This window comes from Phyllobates terribilis, unplaced genomic scaffold (assembly GCF_046119375.1).
Source record: "Phyllobates terribilis strain yellow unplaced genomic scaffold, ASM4611937v1 Scaffold_14__1_contigs__length_39327217, whole genome shotgun sequence".
Taxonomy (NCBI): Eukaryota; Metazoa; Chordata; class Amphibia; order Anura; family Dendrobatidae; genus Phyllobates; species Phyllobates terribilis.
This window is the reverse complement of record NW_027362774.1, coordinates 12712278-12730929: the sequence shown is the minus strand read 5'-3', so window position 1 is coordinate 12730929 and position 18652 is coordinate 12712278. Positions and strand designations below refer to the sequence as shown.

The following is an 18652-nucleotide window of genomic DNA, read 5'->3' as shown; positions in this document are numbered from 1 at the left end:
CAGAGGGATTCCCCAACCTGACAGAGGGAGTCCCCAACATGACAGAGGGAATCCCCAACCTGACAGAGAAAATCCCCAACCTGACAGAGGGGGTCCTCAATCTGACCGAGGGAGTTCCCAGCCTGAAAGATGGAGTCCCCAGCCTGACAGAGGGAGTCCTCAACCTGACAGAGGGAGTCCCCAACCTGACAGAGGGAATCCCCAACCTGACAGAGGGATTCCCCAACCTGACAGAGGGATTCCCCAACCTGACAGAGGGAATCCCCAACCTGACAGATGGAGTCCCCAGCCTGACAGAGGGAGTCCTCAACCTGACAGAGGGAGTCCCCAACCTGACAGAGGGAATCCCCAACCTGACAGAGGGATTCCCCAACCTGACAGAGGGAATCCCCAACCTGACAGAGGGATTCCCCAACCTGACAGAGGGAGTCCCCAGCCCGTCTAATTTCCATATTTTTCACCGATTATCATACATTTCTAGACTCTTCTTTTTCTGCCATTTCCCTCATGGTTACATTTCTTTTTACATTTCCTTTGCACTTAAGTCCCAGAAAACTCTCTCCTGTGCTGTAAATCTGCGGGGCGGTGGGGGAAGCCTGAGAGAGAGCCGCCATGTTGTTACAGCGCCATCCGCAGGGTGTGTGGCCCCCTCAGATGCTGCGGTAACAGCAGATTGTGGCTTCTGCGCGGTGCCACATTGGAGGCTGATCCTCCTGCCACCATGGTGGACTGACAGGAAACCTACAGCAACATGGGGGGATCCGGAACTGGGAAATTATGGGGAACAAAAACCCAAAATTTACTATTAATGCTCAAAAATAGTAAAAGGTAAAAAATCCCCACAACTATAGCCCAAAAAATGTCAGGAAGACTTCTGCTACCAAATCTTCATATTTCATGAACTAGTTGTGCAGATTTGGTAAAAACTCCACTTTTTTTCACCTCAGAAGACAACGACCGGGGGGAAGAAGGAAGAAAGAGCGGGAAAATGAGCGCGTACACGGGGCAGCGCTGCGGGGGGCGTGGCCACACTGCGGGGGGCGGAGCTGCTTAGAGTCCACGCCCCGGCCTTGTATAAACGGCTTACGTGCGCGCTCCCGGTGACTGACAGCAGTGACGTCGCCGTGGACGCTCCCGTTCTCCTCCGCAGTGTCTTTCTCTGAGGGCGGAGGCGCGCGCTTCGGACACGGTAACGGCTGCGCTCGTCGAAGAAGAGGAAACGAACCGGGGCCGGCGGCGGCGGCGGCGGTGGAGGAGGAGAGGAGAGCGGGCCTTCACCTCACAGCAGCACGGCTGGGGCAGAGCAGAGGTGAGTGCGGCCGCCATTGTGTGAGGAGGACGGAGCCCAGCCCCGGTGTACCGGCAGCCGCATTGTCTCCGCGGCCTGCCATCCTGCCTCCGCCATTGTGTCCCTGTCTCCGCCATCGTTTCATCACGTTGTTCCCATTCACCCGGTATTTTTTACACTTTCTCTAGTGTTACCATAGCAACAGCGGCCCCCTCCCCACTGCCCATTGATGAGAAATAACCAGCGCCTGATTGTTATTTATTTTTACGTGTTTAACGTACAGGAAAAAGGAGCGGATCTGTCTGCGCCGTCTGTATACATTTGCGCCGGTTCCGTTTTATTTTGTTTGTGTAAAGGGTTAAAAGCGACAGCAAATGGCGCTAGTAATGCAGCGATGGTGGCCGGTCACTGGCAGAGCTGCCGGTCTCCTGCAGGACCGTGCTGGAGCCAATCAGAAGCGCCTGAATCACCACGAAAAGGCGATTATCAGGCGGCGAGTAACCCCCGGACCCCGATGACGAATGAACAGAGGGTTAAAGGAAAGAAATAGGCTCGCGGCGTAAGCAGTCACTGACCACCTCAGACCGGGGTCATGCCATGTGGGGAAAGACGAGGCGACGCGTGTCCGTGGTGGGCTAGGGAGTAGGGGCTATGCGTGTCCGTGGTGGTTGGAGGAGGGGGGGGGGGGGTGACGTGCGTCTGTGGTGGGCAGAGATGGGGGAGGGGGGGTGATGCGCATCCGTGGTGGGCAGAGGAGGGGGGGACGACGACGACATGCGTTTAGGCCATCGCACGTCTGTGGTGGGCTGGGAGTGACTCGCGTCGACGCGCTTTTAGGCCATTGCACGTCTGTGGTGGGCTGGGGACAAATCACTTCCAGGCCAATGCATGCCTGTGGCGAGTTGGGGCGAGGTGCGTCTGTGGCAGGTGCAAGCGGGCCCATGGCGGGCAGTGGGAGACTATACACACTGTGCCCCTTCAGTGATGAAAGCGCTGAAAACTCACACGGATGGAGGAGGCGCTGATGACCTAAGACTGTGGGTATAAAAAAAATATATGTATGTATGTATGTATGTATGATTAACCCCTCAAAAGGGCTCCAGCAAAATGGTGGCCGGCTGGACTCATGCAGATCACGCCTCCAGTAAAGGACTTGTGGCCACCGAGCCCACTGATTGGCTGTGGAGATCATGTGTCGGCCACTTTGTAAACAAAGACTTTGTAGATAGCTGAAACTCAGCACTGGGGGAAAGAGGTATTAGTCTTTTGTGTTTTTTTTTTTTTTTTTTTTTGTTTTGTTTTGTTTTTTTTTGTCCCCCGCATCTCCCTGGCAGGAGAAACACATGTGGATTGTACATGTGTTTTCCCTGCCAGATAGAAGCGTTTGTCAAGCGTTCTTCACATGCATTCCGCATGCAGGTTATCAAGCACTTTTCCAAGCGATTTTAGCATCACTTGGAAAGTGCTTGACAACTTGGTCACACTATATAAATCCATGCAACCGGTATGGATTTATATAGTGCGACCAAGTTAATAGTTAAAAAAAAAAAAAATAATAAAAATGGTATAAAAAAAAACAACAACATTATACCCACCTTCTGATGGTCCCCGGTCTCTTCTTCGTCCAGTCTCTTGTACGGCTCGCGGTGGTGTGAAAGGACCTTTCATTACGTCATGTGACAGGTCACGCGACCGCCGATGTCAGCGTTTGCGTGACCAGTCACATGACTATTTGACGTCATGGTAGGTCCTTTTACACCATTGGGAGCCAGGACGCATCATACAGGAGACCGGGGGCCATCAAAAGGTGAGTATAATCTTTATTTTTTTTATTTTAAATTCTTTTTTTTTTTTTTTTTTACAGCTACTATGGTACCCGGGTCTGGATGAGTCTCCTCTTCTCTAGACCCGGGTACCATCCGCACATTGAATCGCTTAATATCTGCACATGTAGTCATGCGGATATTAAGCGACTCAATGCAAGTCAGATAGCAGCAATTATGCTGCGTGTCCGCAAATTTAATGGACATGCGTATTTTTCCGCAATGATAATCTGCATCGGAAATTTCCGCAGCATGTGCACAGCAGATGCGGATTATCATTGGGGACCATGGGTCACGGATTACCAAGTGTTTTTTCAGCATTTTCGCTGTGGAAATTCCGCAGCAAAAACGCTTGAAAAACACATAGTGGGCACGCAGCCGAATAATGGGCATTTTGCACAAGTTGATCGTTCGTTAATGAAGTCAAGCGATCGATCGTTGCATACTTTTATTTTTACTCATTACCTGCCGCACATCGTCGGTGTAAACAGGAGAGGTATGGTAATGGAGCATATACTAGCTATTATGTCCTCATTATTGGTCATAGCCTGTAGAAGCGGTGAACGACTTGGTGGTCCATGCAGATGCTTCATCTGTTCAACTCCTGGCTGCGCTCTTGTGGCTGGGGGAGAACCGAAAACCTAAATCCCCCGTCCTGGCGATCGGTGGCGGTGCCAGCGGATAAGTTTGCCCAGTGGATTACCGCTTTGGCCATGGTTTGCTGATAATTCAGTGTGGTACTTTACCTATTGTGCATAATGCCACATGGACCAGTGTGCGGCGGTCTTCCTATGTCACGGACACCTGGTGACTTAATACATGTGAATATTGTGCCCAGATATCTCGTCAATGTGCACGGCTGTAGCAGCGCTTTATTTTTAGCACATATTTTTAGATCTGACCCAGAAAGCGATCGCCTGTTATCCTGACCCACCGACTACATTTCTAAGATGGACAGGATGTCAAATTTGTTACATATATGATTTTAAGTCTCTATTGACTTATGACAATAGATGATTCTGGTTATGTTTCTTATTTTTGCGGCACCCGACTTCCATCGTACATTGAGCTGTTTGTTATTGTCTGTTTTCAGATATTAATGCACTTGTCAGATCCGGATGCTGTGAATTAGTACTAAGGGGGGGTTAGACTGTTTTATATGCATGTGATGTCTGATACTTGCACCTCCTATACCTCTCTAGGGTCTTGTATCTGTTGGCCGGTGTTGGTGGCCTGTTTACTAGTGATGCCTACTGAGGCCGGCACCTTCTGTATTGTTTTGCACGTCCTTCCGATGCCATAACTTCCTGTATATAGATAGTGTTACGGCTGCTATGTGTCTGCGGTGCAGATTAATCCTAATTTGCAGAGCTGATATGGATTTGCATAAATATATTTATCTGCTGGCAAATCGACACGTTTTTCGCCGATTGAGGATCCTCGTCTGATCTCCTTTTCTGTTTGGAGAGACTGAGTGGATGTGCTGTGTGCGATAGCGGGCCGGGTGCTAATCTCTTGTGATGTGATCTCGTGTGCGGGCTTTGTTGTCGTGGTGCTTTTTTACATGCCAGCATGGCTAGGCCTAGCTTTATTCTTGCAAGGGTCTTGCAATATGGGGGCGGGGGTCGTCCGTGACACATCTATTGTTCCCAGCATGCGGCTCCTGGGTATAACCTCTGCAGGCGAAGGACGGGCCTGGTATTATGTCTTCATGCTTGGCTGTTCTTGTGTTTGCATTGAATGACTTGCTAAATTGCAGTGGTGATACTGAGCAGCGAGATCCGATTTCTTCTTTTCTGCTGCTCAAGACTGTTTTTTTTCTTTGCATGTTTATTATTAATGCTGAGGCAGAGTTTAGGCGTAAATGTATTCAGTCTCTGGTGGAGATGACCAAGGTACTGAAGGAAGCTCGGAGAAAAGTCTTTTTGATGGTGCATGAGCGGCCGGATGATAATGTATAAATGTGATGGGTCGGGTACCCAGAAAGCAAAAAGGAAATTGTTTCTCTGCCTTTATGTGATGTCCATGGGAAGAGGCACCTGCTCCTATCTGTTAGAAGTGCTGATAAACAGTGAAAAAGCTGGCGCTGGGCATTGGTTCTGGAAACAGTGAGGGTGAGCTATGGAGTGACAAATCCGGCCATGTTGGCGAGAACTATAGATATTGCAGTGTCCAACACTAGAAAGAAAAAAAAAAATTACCTAAAAGTAGTGGACAACCTCTTTAATGTTCTCAACAGGGAGAGCGGAGAAGGCCACTGTCGGACACCTAGTAGCCGCTCATCCACCCTGGAAACAAATCGGATGTTGAAATTCTGTCATCCCTATCCTTCTCTCCCCTGACACCATCTGTCGGGAAGAGTCTGCAGGCCCCAACACATCAGATGGTGGCCAGTCCCAGCCAAGTTGGTGGATTCAGCCGGCTATGGTCTCATGTATGTGGAGGGGCCATTACCGCTGACTCCATTACTCTCATCTTCTTTGGTCATTCCTGTACGTGGCCTGTGTCATCAGCGGGTCTGGGCAGACATGGCTAATGAATGCTGAGGGAAAGCGTGTTGGGGCTAGTGCAAATGGTGAGAACTTTACAATTTTGTTTGCAAATTGTAGGGTGTTTTGGTCTGCATTCTGGTCACCATTTGGAGCCTTGTGGCTTATTGTCAGCCCAACACAAGTATTTACCATCCCTCCTTCTTTATTATTGAATGCTGTTAGGTGCTAGAGAGCAATTCTGGACCAGGAGACTGAGAATGGAATCGCTCATCTCTACTTATAGACAATCTTCTTGTCATTTGCAAATCTTGGATTGCGTTGTGGACGGTTTTGGTCGCCATCAGGAGCCCTGTGGAGATACAATCCCTGAGCGTGGCTCCCGTGGCCTGCAGCTGATGGGGAGGTTGTACTGGGATTGTGCATGTCTCAGTCCCTGACATCCATCACATATAACTTATTACACATCGGTAACGCCTTTCATGCTCAATTACAGAGCCGCGTTTAAAACCAATGTCTTTTATGTGCTGGAAACACCTACACAGCTTCCTTGTGACGGCTCCAAAACAAGGAAATAATGACAAAATGATTTACGGTTTTCATCTTCCTGCCCAATGGTGTTTAATCTTATCTGGAAAAATCCTAAATCCGGTGAATTCTTAGGTAATCGCTCCCATGCGTGGTGCATGCTTGGATTTCGTGCCTGTGTTCAGAGGACTGACAGGGTGCATTGCACTGCATGATACCGCAGCCAGTGAGCATTCCTGGGGAGGCATCAGCCATACTGAATGTGGCACGTGCCTCGAATTTCCAACTAGAAATGGGACAGTAAGTTGTTGTGGTCTGCAACCAATCGCTCTCCAGCCTCTGTGACACCATGTGCATGCTGGAAGTAGTAGTTTGGCAACAGCCAGAGACTCCGGTTGGAGAAAAGTCCCATGTATTACAGTTCAGTTTCTGCTGCTAATGTGTGGTGTGTAATCCGACTACAGTGAGCCTTAATGACTTGACCCGATGTGATCTTAGATCATCTCTACCATTGAAACCCAATCTGGCTTATAGTGCAGGTGACGGCTGCATGCAGCTGGAACCTTGTCCCTGGATAAGTGGTCTTATAGTTGTACATAGTCCTGATAGTAACAGAATTGCATGTCAGATGTGGCACAATCATGGTGTAATCCTGATGGCGTCCGAGTAAACTGTAGGCCAAGCACCTGTCGTGTGCACCCGGCTACATAAACACAATGTGCTCCGCTAGTTTTCATCTTCTGTCTCTTGCATCATCAGGTTACCAGGGATGTGCTCCATTATAATGTCTTGTGATGCCATAGTGCACATAAATTATGGGGTGCTCTTTTTCTTCCCAATTATAATCCAGAGATTTATTTTGCATCTATAGGCTTCTGAGATGTAAATCTGTACTAATGTGGGGGTGTCTTCTACTTTTTTGGTGATCAGGCTATGTGCAGACCTTAGTTTTGGCCACTGTTTGGCCCATAGGCTCAGTGGCCAGTCATGGAGGGCCACTGCAAAAAAAAAAAAAAAGTTCTATACTGCATTGTGCGCTAGTTTATTTATGTATGTACAGTGAGTACGGAAAGTATTCAGACCTCTTGAAATTTTTCACTTTGTAAAATTGAAAGTTCATTTTTTTTTTCTCATTAAAGTACACTCTGCACCCCATCTTGACTGAAAAACAGAAATGTAGAATTTTTTGCAAATTTATTAAAAAAAAAAAAGAAACTGAAATATCACATGGTCATAAGTATTCAGACCCTTTGCTCAGACACTCATATTTAAGTCACCTGCTGTCCATTTCCCTGTGATCCTCCTTGAGATGGTTCTGTTCCTTCATTGGAGTCCAGCTGTGTTTAATTAAACTGATAGGACTTGATTTGGAAAGGCACACACCTGTCTATATAAGACCTCACAGCTCACAGTGCATGTCAGACCAAATGAGAATCATGAGCTCAAATGAACTGCCCAAGGAGCTCAGAGACAGGATTGTGGCAAGGCACAGATCTGGCCAAGGCTACAAAAGAATTCCTGCATTACTCAAGGTTCCTAAGAGCACAGTGGCCTCCATAATCCTTAAATGGAAGAAGTTTGGGACCACCAGAAGTCTTCCTAGACGTGGCCGTTTAGCTAAACTGAGCAATCGTGGGAGGAAGAGCCTTGGTGAGAGAGGTGAAGAAGAACCCCAAGATCACTGTGGCTGAGCTCCAGAGATGCAGTAGGGAGATGGGAGAAAGTTCCACAAAGTCAACTATCACTGCAGCCCTCCACCAGTCGGGCCTTTATGGCAGAGTGGCCTGACGGAAGCCTCTCATCAGTGCAAGACATATGAAAGCCCGCATAGTTTGCTCAAAAACACATGAAGGACTCCAAGACTGAGAAATAAGATTCTCTGGTCTGATGAGATGAAGATAGAACATTTGCTGATAATTCTTAGCGGTATGTGTGGAGAAAACCAGGCACTGCTCATCACCTGCCCAATACAATCCCAACAGTGAAACATGGTGGTGGCAGCATCAAGCTATGGGGGTGTTTTTCAGCTGCAGGGACAGGATGACTGGTTGCAATTGAAGGAAACATGAATGCGGCCAAGTATAGAGAGATCCTGGATGAAAACCTCTTCCAGAGTGCTCTGGACCTCAGACTTGGCCGAAGGTTCACCTTCCAACAAGACAATGACCCTAAGCACACAGCTAAAATAACAAAGGAGAACAACTCTGTGACCATTCTTAATTGGCCAGCCAGAGCCCTGACCTAAACCCAATTGAGCATCTCTGGAGAGACCTGAAAATGACTGTCCACCAACGTTCACCATCCAACCTGACGGAACTGGAGAGGATCTGCAAGGAAGAATGGCAGAGGATCCCCAAATCCAGGGGTGAAAAACTTGTTGCATCATTCCCAAGAAGACTCATGGCTGTACTAGCTCAAAAGGGGGCTTCTACTCAACACTGAGCAAAGGGTCTGAATACTTATGACCATGTGATATTTCAGTTTTTTCTTTTTTTAATAAATTTGCAAAAATTTCTACATTTGTTTTTTTTTTTTTTTTTTCAGTCAAGATGGGGTGCTGAGTGTACTTTAATGAGAAAAAAATGAACTTTTTAGAATTTACTAAATGGCTGCAGTGAAATGTAAAGGGGTCTGCATACTTTCCGTACCCACTGTATATAATATAATATAATTTTTTTTTTTTTTCTGGAGGCCTTTTGCAAGATCATAAGAACAAATTTACGGGATCCTAAGGGAAAAGCTCCTAACATGTACTTGGACCAAGAGCTTTCACAGCCAGTTGGTAGCAACTGTTTGTCCAGCCTCGATGCGGAGTTATCTTACAGGGTACAACTTTTACGGGTGAGTCCGACCCCTCGCCCCCTGTGGGAGTGATGGCTGTCAAAATAAATTGCACGTCTGTGATGGACTGTACAGAACATGCCCTGAGCTTTGTAAGGTGTTTTTTAGGATCACTAGACCTGTTTTTGTCAGCCAGGTTTAGTTATTCCAAGTTGCTCTGTTCTGGACGTGTTTCTATATGTGATTGCAATTATTTGCATACGAGTTTGAATTTCACACAAGTGTCTTCTCCGTCGAGCCGAAATATAGAGTTGAAAACGTCAAGTTTGCTGCAGACTGGAAAATCTAGACCTCTTTTGCATGAGAATGGGGTTATGTGAAACCCAATTTTCATGTAGATCTGAAGCAAATACAATGTACGAAGCAACACTGATTCCCTGAGAGCTCAGTCAGTGGTCCATCCACTGCACTAGCCGTAAGAACTGTAGAGCCCCCTGAACACTGGGTTGTGGGGGGCTACATGTTGCGGTTTGTAAGGTTCTCATATGAAATTAGTTCTACACCAGCGGTAAAGGGCAGTCAGCCGTCTGCGAGTCCCAATATCCAATTACTGTGAGTAGCTCTCCGTTACCTGCCGCTCTATAGGCCATTGTTTGTCTTCTGTCTGCTGGATCCAGTGATACTTATTAAATCCTTAATGCTGCATACCTCTGAAACCCAAACGTCTGCACTCCCAGCTGTAATCCGACAGTAGAAGGGAAAATTACATCCTAATTTCTTAATTGTTCCTGATGCTTTCAGATCTGGATTTTAGTTTTGGAGCAATGCTCGCGTTGCCATCACTTCCAAAATGTAATTCTCTGCTTTAACTCCCTGTTTTTTTAGTTACTAAGGATATGACCAAACTTTATAGTGAAAACCATGTCAGGAAGCGCATCTTTTTTGGGGAGTTTTTTTTTTTGTTTTGCAGTGTTTTAACAGCATTTTGAGAGTGCTTTTTGCAGCCTTTTGATTGGACAGTTCCTTGTTCGGATCAGATTTCATAAAGAGCCGCTTCAATGTGCAATCCCTATTTTCCCACCAGATTTTCCAAAACTGGAGGCAGAAAAAAAGAAATCAGTTGGTGCAAGAATTGTGCATGTAATATAGACCAGAAAAGAAAAAATGGCTTCTATATTACCTTGTGAACCTTCCCTTAACCTGCAAAGCACGTGGCCATGACCGCAAACTGCGCAGATGTTTGTTGTTTATTGGTGGTCTTTCCTGACACTTGTGTCCATGGATTTGAAGAGATTTTGGGCAAATCGGATATAAAATGCTAAAAGGGCCAATCAGTCACTGTTAATTCTACAAGAACAATGCACCTTTCTGCTGAAATACTCTGTGCTGCCATGCATATTTTATTGTGGTAGGACACTCTGCATTTTTGTGCAGGTCAAATGTTCATGTTTTATAGACAAGTAACACACTATTATCCTAAACTGTATACTGGAGGTAATGCCAGACTGTAGAGCTGGGTGATCCCGCAGGTTATGGGGGCTCTGGAGTTCCTGATCTAGATTGTGGAATGTAAACAGGCTGCAATGAGTTTTTTTAATAAATAAATGTTAGCTGGCTTTTCCCCAAGATGTCCTGTGTCAAACATCTAGTGCACAAGACAATGTCTGTTGTCCGTACTCCCCCACCACACGCTTAACACTGTGAAGAACAGATGGGGACATGAACCGAGAGTGTACATAGCACTATATGGGACTGTGCTGCCAGGTGATGTCTAAGAGGAGAGTGTGCATAGCACTATATAGGAACGTGCTGCCAGGTGACTGAGCCGAGAGCGTGCGTGGCCCTGTATAGGGCTGTGCCACCAGGTGACTGCTTTCTTTATAGGTGAATCCTCCAGACGTCCTTGTGCTCCCTTAGTCTGGTCCCTCTTGGCTGGAAAATGTCACTAAAGCCCAGATCGGGTGTCCTGCAGGTAGTTCAGTCAGTGGTCTGTGCTGGCAAGATGCAACGTAGATTTTTTATAAGAGTGCACATCTATGTACAGGGTGAAGGCGTTGTACTTGTGGCAGGTCTGTGGGATGCTAAAGAATGGGGAGGACTACAGGTAACATGCAGTCCAAAAGAAGCGAGGCAGCCTTCAGACATTTACTGACCATGTCAGCGACTTCAGAAGGACAAACACCATTTGAGTACGAGGTGAGTAGATGGATGCTTGTGGACCACCATGGGGAGGGGGCTCTGGATGTGACGGCTGAGGTGGTCCTGAAGTGGTGGTCCCTGAGACCTCTGCTCAGAACTGGAATGAAAACTGCAGCGGTATATAGAAAATCATCATTTTATGTAGATGAATAGCAATGAAAGCCATGTTAAAGGGAAGGACCCAACTCTCTCGCTATGAAAATATACATGGTGGCTGGGGTGTAAAGATCTCCTATATCAGTGATCTGGAGCTGCTGTGAAAGTACATGCCCATGAGGTCAGAGCAGCAAAACCTTTCCTGTTGCAGATGCAAACTTGGTTTGAGGGGGATCTCCTCAGATTAGGGGAGGCTGGGGGTGGGGGGGTTGTGATGCTTTTTAGCAAGTTAATGACCTATTGATCAGTGGGGACCGACATTGTGACATGTTCACTCTTGCACCAGGTCATTCCTTAGTAAATATTTTTTTTCTGTCTTGTAATGGAGACGTGTGTGGTGGCTTCTGCTGTGTAACCAGCCATACCCTGTTTTGTCTCTATGACCACAGGGAACACAACAATGCTGTGTCCTGGTTGCCTGATGCATCGTTGCCCAGTCTGTTCTCTTGCTGTCAGGGGACTGGCCTGGACTTCACAGATGGCGATATGTGCTGCATATCGGGTACCCATGTATACAGCATCTTCCCTGATGCTTCGGTTCAGGCGATGGCTTGTATGTTTGTGTCTGACCACTACATACGAATATCCCCAATAACATAACCACCTAATGGTGCAGCTGACACTGGGTAATGCCACGGTGCCACATGGTGTTGCCTTCTGATATAATGACTACTTACAGCATAGGCCAACCTGATGTCCTATCTACTTGCACTGCACTTTTCTTTACAATTTTTGTGGCTGGGTTTGTTTAGGGGGCTTCTCACCTGGGGCCCATTTATTCTTTTGTATCCTATTTTACCTGTGTTTTTTTTTTTTCCACCTTATTTGCTGTATGTATACCTAATAAAATGTATTTTATACCAGCATAAATCCTTGTTCTCAGAGTTTGACATAAGAATATCCCTGTATAATCCCTAAATCATCAGAAGCTGCAGCTGATCTATTATCCGGCCATTTCCACACCTGGACCCCGGCCGTGTTTCCGAACCATCATCCTTGGCTTCTATGGTGACCAGTTTTAAGTCGCTAAAACATCGGGGGGTCTTGATATTGTACACAGCCCCCACATGCAGTAGGGTTGTGTAACGAAGGACCCCAGGGGATAATTTACTCCTAGAAAAGCGATTTTTATACTCCGTTCAGTCTTTGCCAAGTGACCCCCGCTGTTCCCCCTCACGGGGCCTTTTCCAGGGATGTTTTATATACTCTGATCATAGTGATTCTTGGAAAGGGTTCAGATCCATCTCCTCTTCACCGGATCTGATCTTATTGTACCAAACACCATTATTTGTACACGCAGTATAATAAGGCGGCTTTTGGCCTTTTTTTTTTTTTTTTTTTTTTTCTGCATTTCCAAAAATAAGTGAGTAAAAAATGTAACCATGCCCTTTTGAGTGACCATCTGGCCACTGTATCTGTGACGCTGCTTTAAGGCCTCATTCCCACTGAGCGTTCGCTTTTTTGATGTTGGCAGATCTCTTGTAGCCGCTCTGCTTATTACATGCATTTAGTTCAGTTGTGATTTTATTTTTGTCACTTTTAAATAAAGCTGCTTTGTTTTGGATACTTTCTGTTGGCTTTTTTTTTAAAAAAAAAAAACTTTATTGATGAGAGCTGGTTCTGGACACGGGGAATAGTTATGTACCATGGCTGGGGTCGGGAGCCCTTAGGGCGCGTTCACATACAGGGAACGAAAAACCGAATCTATCCAGATATTACCCGGGGCCTTCTGGTGCTGCAGTCACTGAATACTTGGTTTTATTCGCTTTTCTTACAAGATGCGTGTCGCCAGCGCTCCAGCGGATACGTGTTTTACACCATAGAAGTGAATGGGTTGAATTTTTTTCTGCGTCTTTGTTTTATTAATCCATATGTCATGTTACCCAAAAAATAGCACAAAAGTGAATCCTATAAAGAAATCTGCAGACTGTATGGAAATGTGGGGGGGCTCCTAAAGGACCCCCAGGAGCTGTGGATATTGGTGGGACAGCCGAGCATCTAGAGTAGGAATGATCGCCGTCTTGTGTGGTACACGATTGTCGGGCGATCTAGTTGCTGGGATGACTGCACTACCAGTGCCTCCGCTCTGCGGCGCTGTCCGGCTCTGTGCTGTCTTCTGCAGGAGGAGGGGACTTTGGTGCTCTCGCCTTAACCCTCCCGGCGCCGGCCTCCTGCCTGTGACCAGTGAGCTGATTGCAGGAGCCGGGGAGGGACGTGTAGGCGTGGGCAGGAGACGGCGCATGCGCCCCGGAGCTGCTGCGGGTGTGGTCGGTGCTGGGGCAGAGCTGCTGGGAGCGGACTAGCTGCAGTGAGTCCTCGGTGTCGGAGCTCTGCGGTCTCTTATCTCCTGGGATGTGATCCGGAGCGCGGGCAGGACGGGGCTAACATGGGCGGCGGCGCCTCACCCGCTGCTCCCGGCCTGTGACCACCACTGCTGCGGCTTCACCAGGGGAGGGGGCTCCGCTATGAACTGCCCAACCCATGACTGGCAAAGCGACCCACGGCGTGCTCTACTCGTGGAAAGGGGTGCTGTTCACGTGCCTGTCCGGGGGTGACCCGAGGAAGCGCAAAGGTAACGCACCGCAGACAGGGGCCGTGCTGTGCGGCAATGATGGGACGGATTGTCATGGTGCAGCAGGAAGTGATCTGCCGCCTGGCCTGTGCTCCCCTTACAGAAGTAGTCCCCCCACCTCTGTGCTCCCCCTTTATAGCAGGGATCCCCCGGCCCTCTGTGCTCCCCCGCCCCCCTTCCCAATATAGCAGGGCTACCCTGGCCCCTCTGTGCTCCCCCCTTATAGCAAGGGCCCCTCTGTGCTTCCTCCCCCTCCCCCTTTTATAGCAGGGGTCCCCCGGCCCCTCTGTGCTCCCCCTTATAGCAGGGGTCCCCGGCCTGGTTATTGCAGGTATGCGGCTGGTCAGATCTGTGTACTGCTCTGCTGAGCCTCTGTCTGTGCTCTCCTGAGCCTCTGATCCGGCTGAGATTGGCTTTCTCTTGCTTGTGGACCTGGTTAGTAACCTTTTACCTTTGCCGGTTCTGATCTGGGCCAGTGCTGGGAGCTGTGGCCTCCTCTAGGATACTGTGTGATTGATGGTGATGGATCGTGGACTCTGTAGACCGCAGGTGTCCTGTCTCTGCTGATACATTATAGCTCTGTCAGTGTGCCATCATGTCTAGTTTCTGGCCGATCAAACGGCCCCCAATGTGCATGTGAAGCCCCGTACTGGTGTGAACGCCATAAAAATATCTGAGCGATTACTCTGAGCGCAGCTGTCAGGTGGATATGAGAATTTCTGCTCCTGCCTGAACTCTAGCTCCGTGCGGTCCCAGGGCTATTGGCCCCTCGGGCTATTTATGGCAGCTCCCCGACTGCAGCCTCCTACTATGGCTGCACGGATTATACGGGCGACTGTAGGAGAGCAGCTATCTGCTTGTTGTGGTTGGCAGTGGAGCACGGGGAAGGGTGGAGATCTGCTGTCCAGACCGGTTGGGGTGCAGGGAGCTGGTAAGACCTCTGGTGACCTGATCTGCCTTGTAACTAGTTTTCTGCACATGCTGTGGGTCGTGGTTTACGTTGCTCCCTGATGCACAAGGCCGTCCGGCATCCGACACCTTGCACGGGCAACGCTAAAACATGACGTGTTCCTTGAATTAATGCCAAAAAGACGCACACATTCAGAGTATACATTGGAAGCATGTATGCTAAACCTGGGGAAAAAGTGAGCCGCGGTCGGAGCACAGGCGCAGCTTTCCGCACTCTACTAAAGAAGCCCTTTAATAACAGAGTGATGTAATGTGGTGCAAGTCTGTCCCCGAGCAGGACTGAGGCCACAGGTGCTGCCAGCTGTTTACATGCTGCGTCGCCATGAGGAATACGTATGGAAACATCCCAGACTGCCCCGCTCGTTCAGGGCGAGCTTATTAATGGCAGTTACAGCAGAACAAAGCACAGAAATGCAGGAATCTGCGCATAGTAAGGTAACACCAGCCCTGCGGGAGGAGTGAGGCTTATTGTGGTGTCCTCCACGTCACAGCGCCTGGTGTGTGCAGCTCGGGTATTTTTAGACCAGTTAGGCAACTTTGCTCTTTAATAGTTGTTGCTGTGGACTAGGTAGTCATTAAGCGAAGTGACCGAGCTCTAGTGAGACGTGAACCTCCGCTCTGCACAGGCATTTCTCATGTGACTGAATGTAACGAGCGACTGCAAGGTCAGGGCGAAAAACGAGAGGCCTTCACCAGGAGCACAGCCATGGCCTAATGTGACCGAGCACCCAGATGGTGTATATAGGAGTGGGGGGATGTGAGGGGGGGTGCCACGGATGTAAGATGTGCTAGATGTGGCGCAGAGGTCACCGCTCATTAGTCTGGGAGCGAGGAAGCGTTTTCTTGTTGTTCTGATTTGCTGGATCCTTATTTTACCCAGGTGCAAACTATATAGATAGATGCTGACTGCCCTTTTATCTCTCTTGCAATGTGATACTACAACCCCCAGCCTCCACCTAGCACTAAAGCCACATGTGTGGGCATCGTTCTGCCATGTTTTGAGTGGCCTGGCCTCCAATACCACAGGCAGGGCTGCAATCCCTGCCACCTTGTGCCAGGACATCATCCTGTCTGTTGCTCCTTCATGCTATGCTGTAGTGATCGTCTCTCCTCTTCTTCTGTAAGTGACTGCTTCTGTTCTGTCTTCCAGAAATGAGCCGTCAGACTGCCGCAGCCATACCAACCGGTACTTCAAAGTGTCCACCTTCCCAGCGGGTGCCAGCCTTGACGGGAACAACGGCTTCAAACAATGACTTGGCGAGCCTCTTCGAATGCCCCGTGTGCTTTGACTATGTTTTGCCACCTATCCTCCAATGTCAGAGCGGGCATCTCGTGTGCAGCAACTGTCGCCCCAAACTCACATGTTGCCCGACCTGCAGAGGGCCCTTGGGATCCATCCGCAACCTGGCAATGGAAAAAGTTGCCAACTCTGTCCTATTCCCCTGCAAATACGCCTCTTCGGGTTGCGAGGTAACTTTGCCGCACACCGAGAAAGCCGACCACGAAGAGCTGTGTGAATTTCGACCGTACTCGTGTCCCTGCCCAGGAGCCTCCTGTAAGTGGCAAGGGTCTTTGGATGCCGTGATGCCCCATCTTATGCATCAGCATAAATCCATAACAACGTTACAAGGAGAGGATATTGTGTTTCTCGCCACAGACATTAACCTTCCCGGGGCTGTGGACTGGGTTATGATGCAGTCCTGTTTTGGGTTTCATTTTATGCTGGTCTTGGAGAAACAGGAAAAATACGACGGTCACCAACAATTCTTTGCTATCGTACAGCTAATAGGCACACGGAAGCAAGCCGAGAACTTTGCTTACCGCCTGGAGCTAAACGGTCACCGGCGACGATTGACTTGGGAGGCCACTCCACGCTCTATTCACGAGGGCATCGCAACCGCCATCATGAACAGCGACTGCCTAGTGTTTGATACGAGCATTGCACAACTATTCGCGGAAAATGGCAATTTAGGAATAAATGTAACAATCTCCATGTGTTAACCCCCCCCCCCCAAAAAAAAAAAAATATGGCAACCACAAACTTCCAGGGCCAGTGTTTAAAGTCCTCGCTTTATATTTCACTTTCTACAATTTGCAATTGACTTTCACTGCCAGACCGTTGCGGACTACAAAAAAAAAATATCTAAAAATATATAAAAAAAAAAAAAAAAAATTGGCACGGCCAGCGAACAGTGAACTACACAAACAGGAAGCAGATGCATGTAACAAAAAAAAAAACACTAATATTTAAAATCAACCACTGAGAAGAAAACCCCTATACCCTGTACTCGGGCATCTTTTTTTTTTTTTTTCTTTTTTATATTTTATTTTTTTTTTTTATTTAAAATAAAAAAAATTAAAAAAAAAAATAAAATCCAACCCCTAAATTTGTTTGTTTGTACAGTAAAATACTGTCCCCTCCCGCCTACCCCATTTTTTTTTTTTTTTTTTTCTTTTAATATATTTTTGACTGACAAGCCATTTTGCGCAGCTTCCTTTCCGGGTCGCTGCGTTCCTCATTCGTAAGTCACTATATAGAATTGCTGCTGTTTGTGTATATTTTCTGTGTATTGCTAATTTTTATTAACTTCTAGTTTTTTTTCATTGAATAAATTTGACTCATATTTTTTTTTTTTCTTCTGTAATTAAGTATATAAATATATTATATATATATTTTTTTTGTACACAAGTTTGCTATGCATAATTTTTTTTTCAATTTATTTCTCCATATTTTTATTTACATTTTTTTTTTTTTTTACTCCCCAATTTGGAATGAGGAATGTTAATATTTCAGTGATACTTGACCCAATGAAATGGTGTTTTTTTTTTTTTTTTTTTTAAATTTGGACTTTGTGGCACATACAATGGTTGGATGGGTCAGGCACATACTACTAGAGCCTTATCTAAATGCTGGCTGCATGACATAGCCTCCTGCACATTGGAGGAGCCGGGTTGTCCAGAGTTAGTTAAGCATGGCTCTTTTCTTCCGAAAAACAGCGCCTCTCCTGTCTACAGGTTGTTCATGGTATTGCAATGAATCCCTATTTTCAATGGAGCAGAGTTGCCGTACCAGACACAATAGAGATGATTGCATCAATTCGGAGGACCCTTGGATCCCTGCCGGCAGCCTCGGTGCAATGTCATTGTTGCGATGCATGACGTCAGAGGCGCCGAGGACATGGTTCCTATCTGGTAGTCTCTGTACCAGGGTCATGCTCATCTCCAGACAAAACCCATGGACAGACGTGGCACTGCTTTTGGAGCAGCCATCTTTTTCTGACCTTTGGACAAAGGTTTGCACTAAATTCTGCCTGCTGGGAAACTGTTTGATAGTAAATCCATCGCGGTACTGTAGTGATTACGGCAGCGTCCGGTGTGGAGGTAGCAGTCATGGAAAAAGAATGGCCGACTGAGTTGTGCGTGTTGCAGCCGGGTGACCGGTGAGACTTTAGACTACGGCTCTGCCCGTACGGGTCGAGAGTTTCCGGCGGCGCAGGAGGCGTTTTGTTTTGTAGTGCAAAACTCCATTGTCTTCTCAAATTCTAATTGAAAGCAGATATTGTTTAACGAGTAGTCTCAAAATGAGATGTTCTCCATCTTTTTATAATTGTCATTAAAAATAATACTTGGCAAACGACCCTCTGAGCTGCACTTCTTGAATTTGGCCTCACTAGATTTCTTATGACTGGCACAGCATTTTTTTTTTTGTTGTTCCAAAAAGGGTGTCATTTTATTGGGGGTATTTGCTTTAAATTCTACAATTGCTGACCTATTACACAATATAGAGTTATTATAGTGGGATGTTGTTGTTGTTTTTTTTTTTCCTTTGCTTTGATGAAAGGTATAT

At 47.2% G+C, this 18652-nt stretch overlaps 1 protein-coding gene across 2 annotated transcripts; it reads left to right on the top strand.

Annotated features, from left to right (window-relative positions):
- The first annotated feature begins 1086 nt into the window (after window positions 1–1086).
- SIAH1 (siah E3 ubiquitin protein ligase 1) lies at window positions 1087–17179 on the top strand. 2 transcript variants are annotated; one of them, XM_073659683.1, is made up of 2 exons: window positions 1087–1309; window positions 15956–17179. In XM_073659683.1, exon 2 carries the CDS (start codon window positions 15958–15960, stop codon window positions 16804–16806), a length of 849 nt encoding a protein of 282 aa, XP_073515784.1. In that variant the 5' UTR covers window positions 1087–1309; window positions 15956–15957; the 3' UTR covers window positions 16807–17179. The 2 variants fall into 2 exon arrangements, with proteins under 2 accessions (XP_073515784.1, XP_073515783.1); XM_073659682.1 differs by lacking the exon at window positions 1087–1309 and adding an exon at window positions 13479–13836.
- The last annotated feature ends 1473 nt before the right edge of the window (window positions 17180–18652 follow it).

Bases quoted from the DNA above. Each gene is read 5' to 3' on its own strand.
- SIAH1 (XM_073659682.1), top strand. From the start codon at position 13,746: ATGACTGGCAAAGCGACCCACGGCGTGCTCTACTCGTGGAAAGGGGTG. The intron at 13,837-15,955 runs GTAACGCACCGC...TCTGTCTTCCAG, and splicing joins TGACCCGAGGAAGCGCAAAG to AAATGAGCCGTCAGACTGCC.